General features: G+C 39.0%; 1 protein-coding gene across 1 annotated transcript in view; it reads left to right on the top strand.

Annotated features, from left to right (window-relative positions):
* IQCH (IQ motif containing H) overlaps positions 1–16,453 on the top strand; it is a 247,554-nt gene that overhangs the window by 224,477 nt on the left and 6,624 nt on the right. Inside the window, exons 19-21 of the mRNA XM_055436103.2 lie at positions 2,220–2,342; positions 9,353–9,414; positions 14,131–14,239. Coding sequence (XP_055292078.2) covers positions 2,220–2,342; positions 9,353–9,414; positions 14,131–14,239 — 294 coding nt within the window. The remainder of the gene's footprint in view (positions 1–2,219; positions 2,343–9,352; positions 9,415–14,130; positions 14,240–16,453) is intronic.

A 16,453-nucleotide genomic window follows, 5' to 3' on the forward strand; every position in this document is an offset into this window, starting at 1 on the left:
GGTCATGTTCCCCCAGACTGATTGCATAGCTGAGCCAGAACTTCTCTTAACTGGTTCTTGTTACCCTCCAGTTATCTCTGCCAAAGCTACACTGTCCTCCAAAAGATGTCCTCTAGGGGAATGGCCTGGGATGACTGTCCCGAGCTGTCATTGTCTAGAGCATGTGTGACTGTCCCCTGTTTTGTGAATCAATCTCTGTTTCTGCCCCAAAGCTCTCAGTGACTATAAGTCCCCTGAATTACATCCTCTGAAGTACCTGTTCAGTCCAAGAGAAGTGCAGTCCACTTACTTTATTTCCTGTATCCATTCTTTCAAGAAATACTGAACACTAGCATCATGTCCAACCTGGGGATTCAGAAGCCAAACAGTGCCTGCCCTCAGAAAACTCACAGTCGTGAAAGGGAGCCAGCCAGGAGAACAACTCATAATAGGTTAGGGAGATAACAAAGTACAGTTGTGAGACAATAGATGGTCAAATAGATTTTCTTTTGTAAAAGTAGAATTCCCAGTGGCTCCAAGTGGGGTAATACCAGTGGAGGTGCACAGCTCAATGCAATAGCCTGTGGGAACCTAACATTTTTGTAGATGTGGACCCTGCTTATGTGTGAGCTTAATTACTACTACTGATAACGTGACCATCAGATACACTATGTAAATGTTGAAGGAAAAGACACAACATGTGGGGGACGTATGTCACAAAAGATGAACATGAAATCTGTGTGTGTGTCTGTGTGTGAGATGTGGGGAAAGGATGCTTATTTTCTGCTGGATACTCAGTCAGTCGCAGTTCCCTGCATTAGCTCTGAGGCAGACAGGGAGCCTGGGGTTTCACAAAAGATAGCATGTCAGGTCATTAGGATCCTTGCAACCAGCAGCGAACCAGCAGCACCCCTTTTCTTTCTCCTATGTCAAGTCACTGCAAGCGATCAGGCAGTTGCCCAGCACCTGAGGGTCCCCAAAGTTCAAAATCTGGGCCATGTGTAGCCACTTTTATGGCATAAGGTTGGCCACGGCTCTATGAGCAGTTTTCCAAATTTCCATTTACCCAAAGACAAACAGAGATAATTGTCAAAGGCAACTATCACATTTCATGAAGGACATGCTATGAAACTATCAGGATTCAATACTTTCTTTTGTGCGTATTAAATTTTTTAATATTTTAGGAGATACTATAGTTGAAATACTTTGGACCTACTATAACCAGTCTCTTTGGGGTAGCTCTTATTAATAGGCAAGCAAGATAAAGAATAGCAATTTCCCAAACAAAGAAAGCAGTTGGAATTAAAGCTCTAGCATTGGTCCCTTCAAGGAGGTGAAGTACACTTAATTATTTGTTGCTGAAGAGCACAGTATGGAAAGGCGGAAGGAATCTTTACAGCAAGAAATCTAATGAAAACTGTTTTAGCCAGGGGACCATAGTTGGCGTCATAGTGAGGTCACGTTGATATGAGGTAGCAGTTTACCTTTCTCTCCAAAACCAACAACCCTCATCTAGTCATGAAAAAAACATCATGCACCTAAATTGAGGGATATCCTACAAAATATCTGATCAGTACTCCTCAAAACCATCAGGTAAGACTGAGAAACTGTCACAGAAGACATGGCAAATGTAAGGTGGAGGGGGTCCTGGAACAGAAAATGGGAATTAGGGGCAAGCTAATTGTATCCAGATAAAGCATGGGCTTAACAGGAATGTGGCGATTTGGTTCCTTAGTCACAACAAACATCATGTACAGGTACCACATCAATGTGCAATGTCAAAAGCAGGGGAACTGGGTGTGGGCTATCCAGGAATTCTCTGTATAATCTTTGCAACTTTTCTCTTAATCCACAATTATTCTGAGATTAAAATTTTATTTAGGGTTTCCCTGGTGGTCCAGTGGTTAGGAATTCACCTGCCAATATAGGGGACACGGGTTCAATCCCTGGTCTGGGAACATCCCATGTGCCACAAAGCAGCTAAGCCCATGGGCCACAACTACCGAAGCCCACAAGCCCTAGAGCCCGTGCTCTGCAGCAAGAGAGGCCAGTGCAATAAGAAGCCCACGCACTGCATGAAGAGTGGCCTCTGCCCACTGCAACTAGAGAAAGCCTACGCAGAGCGACAAAAACCCAGCACAGCCAAAAACAAAGTAAAGAAATTTTTTTTTAAATTTAAGTTTATATATTTTGTAAACAGTCTGGCATTCAGCTGTGGTGTTGTTTTTTTTTTTTTCCAGTCACAGGCAACCAGTCGCTATGCGGTGATGAGCACCCAGCTGAGGCACGAGAGTCTCTCTCTGGTTTTCCACTATGTTTTTCTCCAAATGTGTAAGGCCCATGGCATCGGCTATAATATTGAGGTATGAAGGATGACAGTTGGCCAAGATTGGACCAAATGTAGGCCTGTGGGTGATTTAGGCAGTTAATAATTTGGTACCCCTTCAAACAGATGTTCTTTAAACATTGGTTTGACATGTATTTAGAGGAAGGCTGAGTGCTGCTTGGGGACGAGCAGAAAGGCAACTCCACAGAGGGTAGCATTTGGTCCTGGGAAGTTGATATCTGTCCCCAGACTCATACACCCCATGTCAGTAAAGTAGAAGCCCTGTAGTTCACCAGACTTAGGAGTCATTTGGGGGACCCTCTCTTCACTTTGAAGCATGTCTTGACTTTCTCACCCCACCCAAAGCTGCTTACCTATGAACATCCTCCTAGTCTGGTTGGGCTGCCATACAAAACACCATATACAAGGTGGTTTAAAGGGCTTCCCTTGTGGCTCAGCTGGTAAAGAATCTGCCTGCAATGTGGGAGACCTGGGTTCGATCCCTGGGTTGGGAAGATCCCCTGGAGAAGGGAAAGGCTACCCACTCCAGTATTCTGGCCTGGAGAGTTCCAGGGACTGTATAGTCCATGGAGTCTCAAAGACTTGGACATTAACTGAGTAACTTTCACTTCACTTAAAAAATGTAAATTTATTTCTCACAGTTCTGGGGGCTGGGTAATCCAAGGTGAAGTTGCCAGTTAATTCAGTTCCCAGTGAGGACCATTCCTGACTTAACAGAATAACTTCCTCTTTGCTGTGTCCTAACATGTGAAGAGAGAGCAATCTCTGGTGTCTCTGTAACCTCTCCTAGAAGGACACTGGTTCTATCCAAATGGGGCTTCACCCTCATGGCCTCAATAACCTTAACCATCTCCTTAAAGTCCCTGTTTCCCATACATTCACATAGGGTATTAAGGCTTAAACATATGAATTGGGGTGTGGGGGAGTGGTTCAGTTCATTTCAGTTCTCATAGCATCCTTCTACATACATATTGTAGTTTCTTTCCAGGAGGAGTTCTGATAGAAAACAGTTCCCCGTTTTTAGTTTATTTCCAGTGATACTGATTGTCAACTGAAGAATCAACTGTCATTTTCAGCCTCAAATTTTATTAGACTTCCATATGCCAGAAGGTGGCTAAATCTAACTCTAGCTTTACCTGAATCAACTTATTTTATTTGCTTCTAAAATATCAAAGCAGAACAAGTTCTGTGAGTGGGCATATTTGGCAGAGAAGTTCTCCTGTTGAAAAGAAAACATACTCCATAGCTTTATAATGCCCAAAATTATTTTTAGAGATTTATTTCTTCAGCTGAAGGCTTTGTACTTGATTGAAGTTCTAGTACCCCTGGGAAAAGTAAAGCACCAAATTTTTAAAGTTATTTACACCTTCGTGGCTCTGAGTTGATCAGATTCATTTCTAAGAACACATTTCAGTACAGGAAACAGGCTGCTGTGGCCCAGGAGAACAGTGGATGCAGAGGAAAGGGTTCCACTGAGGGCGAGAAGAATGAAGGAAGGGCAGGGAAGTACAGAAGACACATGGGCGTAGCCTCCAGGTCTTCAGTGCTGAACAGTCTATAAAGGATGAAAGACGAAATGGAAGAGAAAGAGAAATATAGACTGAAGGTGATGGAGTGATGGAACAATATGAAGAAGAAAAAATAACAGGAGAAAATCTGGAGGGTAAAATCCAGAGACTGGAACATTCTATAAAAATAAGGTGTGTGTGTTAGTTGCTCAGTCGTGTCCAACTTTTTGTGACCCCATGGACTGTAGCCAGGCTCTCTCATGCATGGAATTTTCCAGGCAAGGATACTGGAGTGGGTTGCCATTTCCTTCTCCAGGAGATCTTCCCAACCCACGGATCAAACCTGGGTCTCCCACATTGCAGGCAGAGTCTTTACCATCTGAGCCACCAGGGAAGGTTCATAAAAATAAGGTAGGAGGAGATAAACAGAAAGAAAGAGAACAAATAATAAATAAAACTACAAGAAGAGATGAGAAATTGAGTCATAAAACTCTGAGGCAAGAAGGAGACATGTGACTACTTGGAAAACTAACAATGACCTTACTCTATTTTTCCTGTGAAGGATTCACATCTTTTCTGACCCTGGGATACATCCCTGGTCAGAACTCTCTACTTGTTCTCTCCATTGCATTTTCTTGGAGAGGCATTTAAACAAGCAACTACTATGTGCTGGCACTGAGCTAAGCACTATTACATTATTATCTCTTTAATATTCTATAAGAAGTTGCTATTTCTACCATATTACAGTGAGGAATTTGTGCTTAAAGAGTTTAAGCACTTTCCCCAGGCCACACAGCCAAGAATTTTATGGAATGCCTTAATCCACAATTGTCCATAAAGTCAAATATGATTCTTTTTCTTACATCAGAATACTTCCTATGCTCCTTTTTCTCTCTAAAGACTGTTTCTCACTAACTATGTATGTTTCTAAAACATTATTTCTAATCTATTCCAAGAATTCTGAGATCCATTTCAAATAAAATAACCCACCTAGGCATTCCTTATATATTCTTCAGTTGAATAAGCACAAACTTCTCCATAACCCCCTCAACTGTCTCCATTTGACAAAGGAAAAAAAAAAGATGTGTATAACAATGAACTTCCCTAAAATTTTGTTGCCTCCTTGGGTTATTCTGAGTCTGTGAAGAAGATAACTTACCCTAATTCCAGTGTTACATATGCTGCCTCCTTTCCATGCGTGTGTGCTCAGTCGCTCAGTCCGACTCTTTGTGTCCCCATGGACTGTAACCTGCCAGCCTCTGTCCCTGGAATTTTCCAGGCAAGAATACTGGAGTGCGTTGCCATTTCCTACTCCAGGGTATATTCCCAACCAAGGGATTGAACCCATGTTTCCTGCATTGGCAGGCGGATTCTTTACCATTGAGCCACCTGGGAAGCCCTACCCGTTTCCACTCTTGATCAAATTTATGTGGCAAGAAGCAATATTAATACCGCATCAATGTCATTGCTACCAAAAGAAGACTCCTCAAAAGTCCTTATTCTCAACATCATGTTTTTCTTCCCATTATCATCATCGAATTTCACATGTTGTTTTTGGTCCCAAATCTCAAGGGTGAAAAAGGGAAATGAGATCACCCTTTGAGTTTATTTTTCCATGCTGAATATTGGAAGGAAGCATTGCTGAGTTTGTAACCAACTCGGTAGGTCTCATTCCTGGTATTTCTGTAATGCTACAAAATACCCCCACTGATTTCCTAATGAAATGAACTTGTAATGAAAGCCATATGGAGAAAAGTGTCATGTTTACTGCCTGCGACAGTGTGGTGGGCTGGTCTCACACATATAGGCAGCATGCCATGGTCCTAAATGGCTCCACAGCCACTAGCAATCACTTTCAGGCCAACGGATTGTCGTGGTGGCTGATCAAAATGTTCTGAATCTCCTCCTTTCATGCACATAACAGAATTATACTTCCTCTGCCCTCTGCCAGAGAAATATGAATAGAAGTGATGTGTGTCTTTCTGTGCCTTTAAGAGCCACTCCATGAGTTGCTATGTCCTTTTTCCTGCCTTGGAAATCCTGGAAGCACACTGAAATGGAGCTTTCTTCAGCTCTGATGTACCAACGGGGACCAGAGATCCACGCTGACCCATGTGGGAAATGAAGTATGAGCAAGAACCAACTTTTTTGTTACACAAACTAGTAATTGTTTGTTTTTTTAACTACTGAAGCATAACTTAGTCTACTTGATTGATTCAGAAATTAGTATCAAGAAAAGGATGCACCCCAAAAAGAAAAGAAGTATTATTACTTCACCATGTAGTCAGTACAAAAAGTAATAAGATATTTTACATTTGTGTACCAAGTCAGGAATTGAACCTGGGTCTCCTGCATTGCAGGCATATTCTGTACTGTCTGAGCCATGAGGGAAGCCCAAAAAAGGGCACGTTACCTCAGGGAAACAAACCCCATCTCCCATTTGACAGGCAGGGATACTCCCCACTATTCTAAAGAGGACAGCTTGAAAGCTGCAGTAAACTCAATTACGATTGCTAATATTTCGAGTTCTCAGTAGCCCCACGTGTCTAGTGGCTACCATGCTGGACAGCACAGTAAAGGATGCAAGACAAGATCATCTAGTCAATAGTTCTTAGCGATGACTGCCCATTAGAATGGCCTGAGTGAGATTTAAAAAGTACAGATGTTCAGGCAAGTTTGGGAATAAGGAGAGGCAAGTGAGGCACTTACCCAAAGCACCTCAGTAATAAAGATAAATTTAATAATGTAGTACAAAATGTTAAAAATCAAAATTAATTCAAGAAATCCATGATGAACTAAATATCAATATTTCCAAAAGAATACACTGATGTTTTTCCTTTGCCTTGGGTTCTAGTATGACTTAGTCTGGCACTGTACCCAGGACCCACTCCAGACCAATTAAATCAGTATTTTTAGAGGTATGGTCCAGGCATTAAATTTTTAAAGCACTCAGATGATTCTAATATGCAGCCAGCATTGACCACCATTCTAGTCCATTGTCTATTCTAATGCCTAGATTTCCTGATAAAATGGAGAGTCAATGGGGAATTGTAATTCTGGCATGTGGTATCTTTTACCAAATCCCCCAAATGTAGTTGTTTGTGTGTTTTTTTCCTGCACTTCTGGTGATGAGGAGTCCACAGCTTCACAGGGCAGCCATTTCCACTATTGGACAACTCCAGCATTAGCTTTTGTTTATTTGAGAAAAAAATGTTAAAAGATAGTTTTCCAAAAAGGATAAAATCATGCCTCTCATACAGATACAAAACTACAAACATGATTAAGATTTTATTTAAGAGAGAAGAATTAGGCAGATTTTTATAATCAGGACAAGAAAGAATTTTAAAAAACCAGACATCTTTATGGATCATGACTATTGAAATGAAAATGTAAATGGAGGCAAAGTTGATTTTTCCACATGGGAAGCAGGAGAGGAAAATCAACTGAACCTGTACCAAACTGGACAGAATTTCTCAGTCACTTGTAAAATATCTTCCATAGAATCAAGGTGTGATAGAGACAGTATATAGCTTTCCTTTGAAGTACAAATTATTTTTCCAACAAACTGCTTCCCTATATTTTTTATCCATTTCTCTTAGAACAGTGGTTTTTAAATTTTGATGTGCATGAGAATCACCCAGAAAGTGAGCTAAATTGCAGATTGGAAAAGAAAATGAAAGCAAAAACAAATAAACAGGACCTAATTAAACTTAAAAGCTTTTACACAACAAAGGAAACCGTTGACAAAACAAAAGACCAACTGCTAAGTGGGAGAAAATATTTGCAAATGATATGACAACTAAGGGGTTAATATCCAAAATATATAAACAGCTCATACAACTCAACATGAAAAAAAAAAAGAAATTGATTAAAAATTGGGCAGAAGACCTGAACAGACATTTTTCAAAAGAAGACATACCGATGGCCAACAAGCACATGAAAAGATGCTCAACATCATTTGTCATCAGAGAAATGCAAATCAAAATCATAATGAGATATCATCTCATACCCAAGATATTGTATAACCTCTGCCTGGCTTTTCTCACTTAGCATATGCATAAGCATACGATAGAGTATGATTATACTCATACTCCATCATCAAAAAGAGCACAAATAACAAATGTTGGTGCGGATGTGGAGAAAAGAGAACCCTCATACACTGTTGGTGCAAATACAAATTGGTGCAGCCACTGTGGAAAACTGTATGGAGGTTTCTCAGAAAACTAAAAGTATAATTACCATTGATCCACCAATTTCACTCCTGGGTAGAAAACACTAATTTGAAAAGATACATGCACCCCAAATGTTCATAGCACCACTATTTACAATTGCCAAGATAGGGAAGCAACCTAAGTATTCACCAACAGGTAAATGAATAAAGAAGATGTGGTATATATGTACAATGGAATATTACTCAGCCATAAAAAAGAATGAAAATTTGCCATTTGCAACAACATGGAGGGACTTAGAGGTTTTATGCTTAGTGACATAAATCAGAGAGAAAGACAAATACTGTTTGTTATAACTTACATGTGGAATCTAAAAAATACAACAAACTAGTGAATATAACAAAAAAGAAACAGACTTACAGATACAGAGAACAAACTAGTGGTTATCAGTGGGAAGAGGGAAGGTGGGAGGGATAAAACAGGGATAGATTAAGAAGTACAAAGTACTATGTATAGAATAAATAAGCTACAACACAAGGAATATAGCCAGTATGTTAAAATAATTATAAATGGGGTATAACCTTTAAAAATTGTCAATCATTATGTGTACACTTATATTCTATATCAACTATATATCAATTTTGAAAAGGTGCAGTATATATAGAATGGAATATTACTCAACAATGAGAAAGAAGGAAATCCTGTTATGTGTGAGAACACAGATGAAACTTGACTGCAATATGCTAAGTGAGAAAAGCCAGGGAAAGATTATATGATATCACTTACATGTAGAATCTAATAAAAAGTCAAACTCAACGAAACAGAGTAGAGTGGCGGTTACCAGTGCCTGGGGTGGGTGGGGGATTGGGAGGATATTGGTCAAAGGGACAAATTTGCCGTTTGAAAATTAGAATAGGTTGTAGGGAAATCTAACAAAGAGCATACTGATTATAGTCAACAATATTATATTATATACTTCAAAATTGCCATAAGACTAGATCTTTAATATTCTCACCACAAAAATGAAATCATAATTATGTGATGAGATAGAGGTCTTAGCTAAAGCTATTGTGATAATCAAATTACAATAAATAAATATATCAAATCAACATGTTGTACACTTTAAACTTATACAATGTTTGGTGTAAATTATTATCTCAATTAAAAGACAATACCGACCAGGAATGTATCTTTTCCATATTCTGGAGACAGCCTTTTCCAAATATGCTTCTCACAAAATTTGCAATTAGTTCTAGACTTCAAATCAGCCTTAGTGGTCTTAGTGTGGTGCGTTTTCTTTGTTTCCAACATAATATGCTATTTCTCTTCTTCCCATTCAAATTTTATAGGACAGACAAGGAACTATCTTTATATTATTTGAAAACTTGAAGAGAGACAGGTTGGGAATGTTGTAAGTATGAAGTATGTCTAAGAGATGTAATAAGCTAAGAAAATAGACTATAACAACCAACAAGAATGATGCTTCTTTTGGATTTTAATCAGTATGCTGATTTATTGAAAGTCTATCTTGTTTTATTTAGATCTTTAAGTATTTCATAAACTGACTTGAGATGTGTCAGTGGGAATTCATTAGTATAACTGATGTATTATCCAGAATTTATGGGTAAGAGTCTAGTTTTAACAACATATTATATTCAAACACATATACCTACAAGCCACAGCAAATCTGACTAATGAGGAACCAGCTCAGATGTCCTGATTGCAGTAGGGCAGGTGTGATTATGACATGCTTAGAAAAATGCTCTGGTGACTTGGCAAGATGCTCCCTAAAAGGCAGGGTCTGTTGCCTCTCCTCAGATCTAGTTCCAGCCTTCATGCAGTCTCCTTGAGACACATTTTATGCTAAGAGTCCTTTGCACCATTCAGGGGGTTTCTCTGTGTTTTCCTGTTTCCTGCAAATTTCTCTCCAGGTTATTCTGGAGAACTTAGTAAAAGTTGTTACCTCATCTAGGACTCAGAACTTTCGAGCCATAGCCTTGAACTGTATCTTATACATATCTTGAAATATGGTTATTTGGTACCTTTAAGTCATTCTGATTTGTTGGGAAACTTTCTATCCTGTATTTTTATTCCTTTTAATACTTACAGCACATTGAAAAAGATAAGATGAACAAATATAAACTTTTCTTAGTGTTGCTTGATTTTCTCTGGAGGATTGAGAGGCTTTTTCGTGAGTTGGCTGGGTTTTGTTTGGGTTTATGACAATCAGGCCATATCATGTGAGAGCTCTAAGAGGGAACCTTACACATCAGAATTGTGTGGCTTGGCTTCACTGGGATAACTTCATCTGATTTCATTTATACTAGGATATTTCTGGAAATAGTAGAATTTAAGTAGAAAGTTCAAGGAAGGGGAAAATGAAGGAAATTCTAGAGATAAATTATTAATAGGAAAGGGGACATACAGTCCATATAATTTCTTGGATCCCAAGCTGGAAACCACGGACCTGAGGAGGCTGAGGGGGTGGCAAGAGGAGCTTGAATCCATGTGTGAACTCAGCATCATACAAACACACACACACACACACAATTTTTTTAAAGTATGAGTCTCAATCTTCAGGATATGTAAGAATCACCTTGAGGGACTTTGTGAAACTACACAAAGATTCTGATTTTGTTGATCTGGATGGGAACCCAGGAATTTGGAGAAGCACCTGGGGTCCAATACATACTGACCTTGTGGCAATAAAATGCAAATCACTGTTAAAAAATTAATTACTCTCAAGATCTCTCTTGGTAAGTGTCACATTGCACTTGAAAATATGTGGACTATTTTCAAATATCTTTTGATAATGATTTCTAATATAATTCCACAGTGATAAGAGAACAGACTCTGTTCCATTTCAATACCTTGAGACCATGAAATTTTTGCACCTTTTTTTTATGTCCCTGGATATGTTCCAGTGTCTCCTGGTTTGTAGTCTATGGAAACTTGAATAGAATTTGTATCCTGCTATCATATGAAAGTTGTATATATCTTAATTATGTTGAATTGGTTCATAGTGCTATTCAGGTCTACTATATCCTTCTACTTTTCTGTCTGTTCATTCTATTAATTTTTGAGAGTTTGATATTGAAACTCCTACTAAAAATCTTAATTTATCTACTTAAAAAATTGTAAAATATAGTAGAACTATATGTAACTTTGTTCTGTGTTTTCCAAGTCTATGTAAATGTGTTATCATACTTTCATAATTTAAAAGAGAAAAAACTTAATGACTCTAAAGTTGCCTTTCCCCTTCATGGATCACAGCTTTGTCGTGGTGAAGGGCCATCCAAGATGGACAGGTCATAGTGAAGAGTTGTGACAAAACGTGGTCCACTGGAGGAGGAAATGGCAACCCACTCCAGCGTTATTGCCTGGAAAACCACATAAACAGTATGAAAAGGCAAAAAGATCTGACACCTGAAGATGAGCCCCAGGTCGGAAGGTGTCCAATATACTACTGGGAAAGAGCAGAGATCAATTACTAATAGCTCCAGAAAGAATGAAGCGATAGGGCCAAACCAGAAACAACACTCAGTTGTGGATGTGTCTGGTGGTGAAAGTAAAGTCGATGCTGATAAAGAACAATACCGCATAGGAACCTGAAATGTTAGGTTCATGAATCAAGGTAAATTGGATGTGGTCAAGCAGGAGATGGCAAGGTTGAACACCAACATCTCAGGAATCGGTGAATTAAAATGGATGGGATAGACAGATGAATGCCTAAGGAAGTTGTGGTACATATACACAGTGGAATATTACTCAGCTATAAAAAGGATGCATTTGAGTCTGTTCTAATGAGGTGCATGAACCTGGAGCCTATTATCCAGAGCGAAGTAAGTCAGAAAGAGAAAGACAAATATTGTATATTAATGCATATATATGGAATCTAGAAAGATAGTACTGATGATCCTATGTGCAGGGCAGCAAAGGAGACACAGACATAAAGAACAGACTTTTGGACACAGTGGGGGAAGGAGAGGGTGGGATGATTTGAGAGAATAGCATTGAAACATGCACATTACCATTTGTAAAATATGTAGCCAGTGGGAGTGTGATGTATGACGCAGGGAACCCAAAGCCAGTGCTATGTGACAGCCTAAAAGGTGGGGGGTGGGGTGGGGTGGGAAAGGCAGGAGAGGGGTATAAGAGGAAGCGGACATATGTATACCTACGGCCAATTCATGTTGATGTATGGCAAAAATCATCACAATTTTGTGAAGTAATTATCCTACAATTAAAAAGTTAAAAAGATTAGTTCTTAAAAAATGGAAAATAAATAAAATGGATGAGAATGGATGAATTTCATTCAGATGACCATTATATCTACTACTGTGGGTGAGGCAGATTTTATTTTCTTGGGCTCCAAAATCATTGTGGACAGTGACTGCAGCCATGAAATTAAAAGATACATAAACCATCTCCTTGCTCCTTGGAAGGAATGTTATGACAAAACTAGATAGCATATTAAAAAGCAGAGACATTGCTTTGCCAACAAAGGTCATATAATCAAAACTATGGTTTTTCCGGTACTCATATATGGATGTGAGAGTTGGAACATTAAGAAGGCTGAGCACAGAAGAATTGATGCTTTCTAACTGTGGTCTGGAGAAGACTCTTGAGAGTCCCTTGGACAGCAAGGAGATCAAACCAGTCAATCATAAAGGAAATCAATTCTGAATATTCATTGGAAGGACTGAAGCTGAAGCGCCAATATTTTGGCCACCTAATGCGAAGAGCCAACTCATTGAAAAAGATCTGACTCATTGGAAAAGACCCTGATGCTGGGAAAGATTGAAGGCAAATGGAGAAGGTGGCAGCAGAGGATGAGATGGTTAGATGGCATCGCCAACTCTACGGACATGAATTTGAGCAAACTGGGATATAGTGGAGGACAGAGAAGCCTGGCGTGCTGCAGTCCGTGGGGTAGCAAAGAATCCAACACAACTTAATGACTGAACAACAACAACAATTTGCCTTTGGCTATTGCTTTTTCTATTAAAAGAAAAGATACCAATGTTCAGTAGCTATAAGGGGTAGGAGTAGGTGGTCCTTGGATTGGGGGGATGTAACTCAAGAAGTTTGGAAGTACTTGTCTAGTCTACTTCCTTCATTTCAGAGAAAAGAAGTGAAGACCCAGAGAGCTCAAGTAACCTCCCCAAAGTCACAAAGTCAGTAGCAGGGCATAGAGCTCTGGTCTCCTGTCTTGAAACTGGGAAGATTTCTACTCCCAACCTCATCCAAGGAAAGCCCAATCAGGCTGTAAGGAAGCCATTCCAAAAGGGTCTAAGCCTGACTCTAAGGTGACTTATTTTACAGATAACAACTTGCAAAGAAGTAAACCCAAAGTTATTTGCAGCTGCCTTAAGAGGCATTAGCTCTTTCGGTTCACCCCCTCAGGACAGAACAGTTTTTAAAAATTAATCCATTCATTTAATCTATGTTTTCCTTTGATAAAAAAGTTTGAATAATTGCTATAAAAATACCCTGGAGTTTTGTTTCCAAGTTAAAATTTACAATGATCTAGTGGTTTGGGAATGTTCACTGACCATAATTTAGTTCTACAGGATGGTTTCCAAGTTCTTTGAAATCTTCTTTAAGTGTGTGTTCAGCTTTATAAAGATAGCTGTTCATGAATGGGGCACATTCTCCTCTGCACATAGATGGGATGCATTCGTAAGTAGCAGGAATCACTTGTATACATGAAATAGAAAATAAACCCTAGATGAAAGTCTCCAGAATACTGAGGTGCCAATGTCTCTGTAGGCAAGTAAATTATTAAGCATGAATTACACTCAGAGACAATTCTCTTAAACTAACAATTTTAAAAATGAGCTAATACTAGTGTCCTAGCTCAGTGGTAGCCTTTTGCTAGGAATGACTGAACCTATTCCTACATTCTTCTATGTTGATTAATAAAAATTATTTATTACACAAATCCTTTTTGTTGACAAGTTAAAATGGAGCCTCATCTTTCATATCTCCCTGAAGATTGCCACCTTGTGAGATTGAAAATACTCATTAAATTCCATCACCAGACAGGCACAAATGAGAGGGTGATTGTTTTTAAGCATGTGAGGGGAATCGTTGGTAAACTCATTTGTTTGGATATCATTAACAGAACAATCGGTAAGGATCTCCAGGGGGTCCTCATGACCTTTGCTCGCAATCTCTTCATCATCCATCAAGAAATATCAGCACCTAATATGCAAGGCGAGACCAATTTTAAGGTGAGGTGTTAATTAACTAACGATCCTGGTTAATTTCTATACAAGGGCTGAAAATACCTCATGCTGTATTGTAAACAAGTGCTAAACCATTTTTTTTTCATTCTAAGTGGTACATATTTTACAGCATGTAGGGTCAATATTATAAGGTTCCCACTGAACCTGTTAGTTAAATTTAATAGTTTGAAACTTTTTCTTTAAATATAGTAGACTTGTTTTAACTTGCTGCCATTTCCAAATCTAAACTTACAAGACAACAGGGCTTTCTGATGTTGAAGGTGACATTGAAGTGCCACAATGGAGCCAAAACAGAGACTGTCACAACCAAAAATCCTGACTATAATCTATCTATATTTAAGATAATACGATATCTGGCTAAGAATTCCTGGGAAGTCTAAGTTTCTAGAGCCAGAAAAGTTCTGAGATCCCAGGAAGGACAACGTGTATAGGGATAAACAGAAGAAAACCTCAGTATATTTATAAGCCATCTGCTCCACCCCATTTCGCTGAAGTGGGACAGGTATATCATCATAATGTTTTGAAGCTTCCAAACGTCACCTAATGATGTTGCTTCAGGAAATCCAGTCATGTGTAATTGACTAGAAGTCTCTAAACTCTAGAAAATGAGAGCAAGATATACCAAAATTTTTAAAATATCAGCTAAACAGAGACGAACACTTGATATTGCTCACTGGAGTGTGCATCTGGTTCCCAGTCAGCCTTCATTTTGTTTGAATGGGTTAAGTAACTCAAGGGATTCAATCAGAAACCACGTGTGATTTTTCTCTTAAATGGAAAACCTAACAAAAGCTTGACAAAAATAACATTTTTGAATATTTTTTTTCCTTGAGTGGGCCCAGTCCCGCTCAGTCAGTTAAGTCACTCAGTCATGTCTGACTCTGCAACCCCATGGACTGTAGCAAGCCAGGCTTCCCTATCCTCACCAACTCCTGGAGCTTGCTCAAACTCATGTCCATCAGGTCAGTGATGCCATCCAACCATCTCATCCTCTGTCGGCCCCTTCTCCTCCTGCCTTCAGTCTTTCCCAGCATCAGGTCTTTTCTATGAAGTCAGTTCTTCCCATCCGGTGGCCAAAGTATTGGAGCCAATGACTGTTCAGGACTGATTTCCTTTAGGATTGACTGGTTTGATCTCTTAACAGTAATAATGATAGTAATGCTTTGCTCTTCAGGGTGATTTTATGTGTTGCATTAACTTTCACTGGTCTTTCTAAAGGATCTGTGCTCATCATTGATATTCTAAGTTCCTGCCAGCTAGCATCATTTCATCTGTTACCATGATGTGAGCCTATATGCACATGATCAGTTTAGTCTTTCCAAATACAGCTAATAGTCAGGATCAGATGGTGCTGTGGACTGTACTATGTTCTCCCAAAGTTCACGTGCTGAACTCTTCATCCCCAGTATGACACTATATGAAGGTGACCTTGGGAAGTAATTATGTTTAAATGAAGTCATAATGGTGGGATCCTCATGATGGGATCAGTGCCCTTACAAGAGACCAGAGACCTTGCACTCTGTCTTTCTCTCTTTCTCTGTCTCTGTCTCTCTCCCCCACTAAATGGGAACACAGCAAAAAGATGGCTGTTTGCAAACCAGAGAGTTCTCACCAGGAACAGAAAGAGCCAGCACATGGCCCTCAAACTTCCCAGCCTCCAGAAATGTGAGAAATAAATTTTTGTTGTTTAAGCCACCCCATCTACAGTGTTTTGTTATAGCAGCCTGGGCAGACTAAGGCACATGGTTTATCCCCCAAATCATGCAGACTTAGTAGACTCCAACCTTGGATTTGAGGTTGGCAGAGCCAACTGCTATTGACAAAATAAGGCCTTTTCTCTCTGCCCTTTGTCTGACTTTAAAAATCATCAAAAGTCAGATATTCTTAAGTAGCTTTTAAATATCTCATGGATTCTGAATCTCATGTGAATCACTGTTATCTTTTTTTTAACCCTTGCTAGAAGGTCCAAAGGTAAAAACTTTAAATCTCAATAAAATAGGAATAACTTTTAAAAACTTAAAAAGTGTAATAGATTCATTTTTGGTAGTATCTTTGTCTAATACCCTAATGACAGCCTGATAAGTATTTTCAGTTTGTAAACAAGGATTTATCAGCAAAGTAAAGGCCAAATAAAAATAAAAGGTGATGCAGAAAAAGCATTTAACAAAATTTAACACCCTTTTTTGATTAAACAAAACA

Source organism: Moschus berezovskii, chromosome 9, assembly GCF_049115385.1.
Source record: "Moschus berezovskii isolate FMDL1 chromosome 9, NW_MosBer_1.0, whole genome shotgun sequence".
Classification (NCBI taxonomy): domain Eukaryota; kingdom Metazoa; phylum Chordata; class Mammalia; order Artiodactyla; family Moschidae; genus Moschus; species Moschus berezovskii.